At 52.6% G+C, this 7,366-nt stretch overlaps 1 protein-coding gene and 1 long non-coding RNA gene across 2 annotated transcripts; one reads left to right on the top strand and one right to left on the bottom strand.

Annotated features, from left to right (window-relative positions):
* Positions 1-3,487: 3,487 nt before the first annotated feature.
* Positions 3,488-6,372, top strand: LOC123161042 (uncharacterized). Its single transcript, XM_044578899.1, has 3 exons — positions 3,488-3,695; positions 3,825-5,148; positions 5,233-6,372. The coding sequence occupies exons 2-3, from the start codon at positions 3,920-3,922 to the stop codon at positions 5,348-5,350; spliced, it is 1,347 nt and encodes a 448-aa protein (XP_044434834.1). The 5' UTR covers positions 3,488-3,695; positions 3,825-3,919; the 3' UTR covers positions 5,351-6,372.
* On the bottom strand, positions 6,234-7,164 carry LOC123161043 (uncharacterized). The gene is made up of 2 exons (XR_006480506.1): positions 6,853-7,164; positions 6,234-6,741 (listed from the first exon to the last, which is right to left on the bottom strand). It is a non-coding gene; the product is annotated as an uncharacterized lncRNA (long non-coding RNA).
* Positions 7,165-7,366: the final 202 nt, after the last annotated feature.

Below are 7,366 nucleotides of genomic sequence, written 5' to 3'. Positions count from 1 at the left end.
AGGATTAATAGCACCTGGCTTATTTGTTGTAGCGATCCGAAGAAAGGTGATTCCCAAAATTGGGACTCGATTCGCACACCTATCGCCTGATGGGCGATAAAGCAACGGCATGGCGATGCTGGCAAAGGTTGGCTCGCCGAGGCAACGCCCTCGGTCCAGCTAACGTGATGGAGCTGGTCGGCCAGCGACGCCGAAGTCTCCGGAGTAGGTTGATGAAGAGATGATGAAGCCCCCGGTCCAGCGATGCAGGTCGTGATGTGGTCGATGCCGGCTTGATGAAGTGACCGTGTGGCGATGCATGTGTGCCCGCTCCATGTAATCCGTGGAGCGGCGATGTTGGTGACGATTTATCCTTCGCGATGCCGAACTATTATTCGGCTGGCCGAGATGATGATCCGAGGAAATTGAGCTCGGCTCAACAAAGCGACGACGTGTCTAACGCAGGTCGGCCGCCGTGGAGTGATGTTGTTGGGCTGGTTTGACACCGGCGCGATGGTGAAGTTCGTATTGCAAGAATACTTTTGATACTACTGGGATGTGTTTGAGAATAAAACACAACACCCCATACGAAAATTTCCTTCAAAAAGGATGTCCGAGATCCCGTTCATAAAGAAGATGAATTCGGGTCGGATTCGTTCTCGCGCAGAAAATAGACCCAAAAAGTGACGCACTAATCGGAAGTTTCCCGGAGTTTGGACGGTCGGATCGAGCTGAATTTTTGGAAGGTGGTAGATATGGTAATTCCGCAGCAAATCAACGGTTGGATCTTCCAAAGGACATCCGAGCTAGATGCTGGATACCACGCCCTAAACTCGTCCGAATTCTCGTCCAGATTCAACAGGGCTCCGGTACATCGGAGATTGCCGGAGATTGCTCCATTGGAACTCGACGAAATTTTTGCAGGGTTGTTGTAGACTTAATTCCGCATAATTCCATCGAAGTAATCGTTTAGGCGATACTCGAGGAGGCGGTGGCGGCGGATACAAGTTTGTTGTCCAGAAAAACAACACAGTCGCCTGAGGGCAATGTTGACGTTGAGCCCCCGAGCTCCATGGATGACTCCTCCATGATCTTGATAGAGATCGGAGTTGATGTTGATGAAGGCCCTCATCCGAACATGACGATCGGAGATAGGGCGCAGTCCTCGGTTAAGCCAAGGTGACCAGTCGAGCTGGTGACGAAGAAGCCGACTTCGCAGTTGACCTGCAGTCGAGCCATTGATCCTTTCGCCGATCACACAGCGGAACTCTCAATGAAAGCACCAATGTCGGTGTCAAAACCGGCGGATCTCGGGTAGGGGGTCCCAAGCAGTGCGTCTTAGGATCAATGGTAACAGGAGACGAGGGACACGATGTTTTACCCAGGTTCGGGCCCTCTTGATGGAGGTAAAACCCTACGTCCTGCTTGATTGATATTGATGATATGGGTAGTACAAGAGTTGATCTACCACGAGATCAGAGAGGCTAAACCCTACAAGCTAGCCTATGGTATGATTGTTGTTGTATATCTCTATCGACTAGCCTGGCCTCGGTTTATATAATGCACCATAGGCCTAGGATAACAAGAGTCCTAGCCGGATACGCCGGTGGGGGAGGAGTCCTTGTCTTGATCGCCAAGTCTTGTGGAATCTTCCTTGTATGGGGCAACTGTCCGGACTGGCCCATGAGTATACGGCCATGGGGATCCTCGGCCCAATCCACCTGATCGGGAGACGACGTGGTGAGTACCCCCCTAGTCCAGGACACCGTCAGTGAAGAACATTTATATCATTATGAGATCCTGGTAAACCAAAGAAAGAATGTCAAATCCAAAGGTCTTGTGAAGCAACGGCTTCAAGAATGACCGTGGGTACGCGTTTATGGCCAACAAAAAAACCTTTGTGTGCAGTAGGGCAATTTTTTCACTTTCAATGCATGCAGTCGATGCTTTCGACCATACCCGGAAACCCCCTTTGCTCTCCAATTGCAAGTAATCTAGCAGTATCTTCAGCATTTGGAGATCTCAGGTACTGACCTCCCAAAGACCTCAATCACAACACGAACAAATCTTCTAAGATTTTCTAAAGCGGTGGACTTTGCTAGCCGACAATACTCATTAGTAAGATCAGCTGCTATCCCATAAGCTACGATTCGAAATACTGAGGTCAATTTTTGATAAGGATGTAAACCAGGAACACCAACACTATTTCTTCTCAGAGAAAAATAGCCATCACGTGCCTCTATAGCACTTGCTACGTGCAGAAAAAGAGGACGATGCATTCTATAACTGTGAATAAAAACTTAAATGAGACATGAAGAGCGACTACTATGGTGAAAAAGAAACATATGCACCAGTTTCATACCTATTGCAAAACATCCTTGCCTTGAAGGTGGGGTTCTCTGCAAAATAGTCCTTGTGGAGGTTCTGAAAGCGTTCCGCAAAATCGCGTTGAAGAGATTGACGTCCCGGTTGTGAACCTCCATGTCGTGGAGCATCCAGCCGGGCTTCTTCTTCCTCTGCTACAATTGCAGCCATCATGAGTTCCTCATCTTCGGAGGAGGAATCTTCGCAAAATTGCCGGGCCAAACTTTGACGGTGAGTCGTTTCGTTGTGGAGAGATGGCGAAAGAGAAGCAGAAGAGGAGGCACGATCAGGATTGTGAGAGATATGAAGGTTGATCATGTATTTGTAGAGCCGAAACTAGTCGTTGGAAACCTAGCCGTTGGAAACCTAGCCGTTGGTAGTTATGAAATACTCTTAAAATATAGAATAAGGGAGATGTTTAGGGGAACTGCTGGAGTTGAGCAATTTTTAGGGAAGAATCTTTTTAGTGGAGTCCCCTGTTTTGAGATATAGAGGAGAAATTTCAAGGGAACTGCTGGACTTGCTCTAAGATAGTGTAGGTTGTATCAGTCAAGACAACAAATGATGTCCGACGAGTGATCCATCAAGTTGGCTAGCCATGGCCCGGACTTGAATTTTATTTTAGCATGTCCGGATTGTTGAACCATGCTTTTTTTGCTTTGTTGCATTGTTGAGTTATTGAATTGTGATAAATTTTGTGTTGTAATAAATGCCATGAATTTGAGGGTTTAAATTTATGGAGTGTGGCTGCCTCGGGGGCCGCCCGACTCTGTTTGTGGATGCGTCTGGGCATGCCCGCGGTTGGCGGACTTGCCAAGTGAGTTACTTTTCCATCCCCTCCTGTGCAAAGCTGGTCAAACGTTACGGGCCAACCAGGCCAGCCCACGAGCACGTCGGCACGGCCCGCCATGGGCTAGACACGGCAGGGGCTAAACAAGTTGTGCCCGACATGCGGCATGTCTGGGGCCGTGCCTGGTCCTGGAGGCTGGGCATGCGGACCGGGACGACACGACCCATTTAAATTTTCTATTTTCTCCATTTGAGCTGATTTTCTATTTTTTTCTAAATTATATATATAGCCTATATAATCAGCCTAAAGGGCCTAAAATGGCCCAAACACAGCCCATAAGGCCAGACTGCTAAACAGACCAGTGTGCTAAACGGGCCAACGTGCCGGCCCGATTAACTAAGCGGCAGTGCCTGGGCCTGGAGGCGCAGCACGCGGGCCGGCACAGCACCCTGCTCCGACGTGTGGATTAAAGTAAAAAAGAAAAGCGTTTCTTCAGTGTTCCACGGCGGCGTGCCTCCATCCCCTCCGGCCTCTCACCCCGACACCGGCGGCAACGGCGGCCGTAAGTTTCTTCCTCACCTACCTCTTCCCTGCTCAATTTTCTGCTGATCCGCGACGTCGAAGGCTTCCTCCTCCCTCGGATTTCCCCTCAGTCCTCGGATTTCCGGTCCCTCATCGGATTCCCCTGCTGTTCAAGTTCCGGCCGGTGTCGGAGACGAAACGGCCTATATATAGATGGAGGAGAGGGCGGAGGAGATCTGAGCAAGCCGAGGTCGAGCGCGCGCGATGGGGAAAAAGCTACCCCCTTCTACTCCGACGACGGGAAGGCGGCGCATAGGCCCCTCCTTGGCCCCGCTCTCCGCCTGCAAGCGCCGGCGGACCACTGAGGCAAGCGGCTGGGCTTCCCTCCCCACCGATGTGGTTCACCTCGTCACCAGCCGCCTGCTGGCCGGCGACGTGCTGGACTACATAGTCTTCCGGGCCGTCTGCTTCGGCTGGCGCAGCTGCACGAGCGACGCGCGCGACCCCACCCTGCGCAAACCGGACCTCTTGCCGCGCGGCTGGGTCGCCCTCTGCGACGGCGACGGGGTACGCCCGGACGACGCCGGCGAGATCAGCTTCTTCCACACGCGGACGGCCAGGCGCCTCCGCGTCCGCCTGCCGGAGCTCCGGCGCCACAGGATCGTCGGTTTCACCCAGGGACTGATCATTCTTCTGAACAAACGCACCGCCGCCGTCCGGGTGCTGCATCCCTTCACACGGGTCGTGGTCGACCTCCCGTCCCTTGTCCCTGTGTTCCACGACGCGGTCAGGAACCGGAACTCTCTGCTTGACATGAATGCCGCGGTCTGCAGCGCGTCCGCGACCTCCATTGCCGTGGTGGCATGGTTCCCGTGGACACATGTGGTGATCGGCGCCGAGGCTGGCCGCCCAACTTGGGAGGTCCTCCACCGAGGGCTTTTCCTTAGGAGCATCTTGCCCTTCCAAGGAAGGCTTTACGCGACAGTCGTCAAGGGTGGCTCAAGGAAGATCATGCAGCTGTATCCGAGATCACCACATCCTGTGCTTGCTCATGTTCCAAATAATTTTGGTGATCCGAGCCTATGCAACTACTTCCTCGTGGAGTCTGGTGGGCGAGTGCTGCTTGCCATCCACCATTTAACTGCACAACATTGTGGCGTGGAGCCCTTACAGCAAAATGCCTATAAGCTATTTGCGTTGGACATCGACCGCGGTGAGCTGATCCCAGTGAACTGCCTCGGTGGCCACGCGCTGTTCCTCAGCAGGGATCGGTCCCTCTCTGTTTCAGCCAGGGACCTCCCTTCTGTGAACAGCAACTCCATTTACTTCTCTTTGTACCGTGACCCTGTTGTGGTGCACTCCGTAAGGACAGGTTTCTCTGAGCGGCTAGCACTGTCATGCCAAATACATGACGGGAAGGATAGGATCCGACCCTCCGTGCGCCCTTTCACCATTGCTGACCAACTTCTAACCTACTGCCATCCTCATGAGTGGTAAGTCTGTTTTTCTTAATTTCTCTTCTTTGCATGTATCATGTGCGATTCTACATTATGACTGTCTTCTCTTCCCCTTTGAAGGACAAAAGGACTCATGTTTCATGAGTACCACTCTATACCTGAATCTTTCGAGCAATTGAGGAAGAACATCAAGACAAAAGATTCTAAACTACGGATTCCTCGTGTTGCAGTTTGTTGATCCGAAGGAGGAAACAGAGTCACAGCACCTCACATGAATAGTGCCAATAGACACTTGATGCATAATTCCCTTGCTCGCTCGGTTGGGATCTTTGTGTGGCTAGGTCAATTCCTTGGTGGGTCCCGGCGCATTGTGCATGATCTTTTGATTTTAGCCAGCAGTTTGTCTATGCTATGCATATATAGTGGTGGTTCTTGATATCTAGTTGTGCCTGCAAAAGCATTCAGGCCATGTTTGTCTCGCCAGCATGGGCTTGTCACGACGGCAGGAAGGCTCATCCCCATTAAGACAGTTAAATGTGCGAAGCTCATTCATCAGCTGCTGGTCACTGAGGCGCCGACATGGGTATTGGGAGCAGTGGAGAAGTGGGAGAGAGCCTTGTTTTGGGCAGGTACTGGTGAAATCAATGGCGGAAAATGCCTTGTGGCGTGGAGCAAAGTCGTTCAGCCAACCTGCGGTGGGGGACTAGGAATCGAAACCTAAAGCTCCAGGGGCTTGCGCTTCGTGTGAGCTTGGGAGTGGCTGCGTTGTACTGACCCTGGAAAACCATGGCAGGGATTGCAAATATTTGGAGATATTTCTGCAAGGCTCGTATTTCAGTCAGGTTTGCATTACAGTTGCGGGGTGGCAGGCACATCTTATTTTGGAGAGATTGCTCGATCAATGGTTATTCTGTTGCTGAGTTTTCGCCGCTAGTTATGGAGTTCATTCGGCTGCCCTGGTCTGTTGCTGGAGTTCATTCGGCTAGCTCTGTGTACCGTTTGCTTACTATCTTCACCGGTGCTGACTGCACATGGAGATGCTGGGCACCCTTAACCTGCAAGATAATTGCCTGGCTAGCTTGTACCATATCGGCTTTGGACCTGATTGGGACAACTTGTGATTAGCCGAACCATACCTACCAATGTAGGAACAGTGGCCATGTTATCAGCATTTATGTGTGCTTATATGATTCAACCACCACATGGTGAGTGCAAATAAAAATGTAACTTGTCATCATTGATATACACAGATTTACTCTTGATCATTGGTCTCTCTTCCATTCACTTGGCCCGTGCAGCTGCGCCAGCCGGAGCAGACGGCCCGGAAGACGATGTAGTCCACCACGTCGCCGGTCAGCAGGCGGCTGGCGACAAGGTGGACTATATCGGTGGGGAGGGAAGCCCAGCCGCTAGCCTCAGGGGTCCGCCGGCGCTTGCAGGCGGAGAGCGGGGCCAAGGAGGGGCCTTTGCGCCGCCTTCCCGTCGCCGGAGTCCGCGTCGTGGCCGGAGCAGAAGGGGGTAGCTTTCTCCCCATCGTGCGCAACCTCGGCTTGCTCAGATCGATCTCCTCCGCCCTCTCCTCCATCTATATATAGGCCGTTTCGTCTCCGACACCGGCCGGAACTTGAACTGCAGGGGAATCCGAGGAGTGACGGGAAATCCGAGGGAGGAAGAAGCCTAATACGTCGCGGATCCGGAAAATCGGGAAGAAATTAAGGTAGAGGTGAGGAAGAAACTTACGGCCGCCTGTGCCGCCGGGGTCGGGGGGAGAGGCCGGAGGGGATGGAGGCACGCCGCGCCGCCGTGGAACACTCAATGGGATAAGAAACGCCTTTTTTTTTATTCCAAACGCCGGAGCATTTTTTTAGGCACTCCAAACGCCGGAGCACAGCTGGCGTGCCGTGCCGGCCCGCGTGCTGCGCCTCCAGGCCCAGGCACGGCCACTTAGTTAATCAGGCCGGCACGTTAGCCCGTTTAGCACTCTCTGTTTAGCAGTTCGTCCTTATGGGCTGTATTTGGGCCTAAAAATTATATAGGTTATATATATTTATATGATTCAGAAAAAAATGGGCCGTGCTGTGCCGGCCCGCGCGCCCAGCCTCCAGGCCCAGGAATGGCCCTAGATGTGCCGCGTGCTGGGCACAACCCGTTTAGCCAGCTTTGCGCCGAAGGGGGTGCAGCTCACTTGGCAAATCCGCCCACTGCAGGCACGCCCGAACGCATCCACAGACACCGTCAGACGGCTCCTGAGGCA

Source organism: Triticum aestivum, chromosome 7B (genome assembly GCF_018294505.1).
Source record: "Triticum aestivum cultivar Chinese Spring chromosome 7B, IWGSC CS RefSeq v2.1, whole genome shotgun sequence".
Lineage (NCBI taxonomy): Eukaryota > Viridiplantae > Streptophyta > Magnoliopsida > Poales > Poaceae > Triticum > Triticum aestivum.
This window is presented reverse-complemented; position numbering and strand designations above follow the sequence as displayed.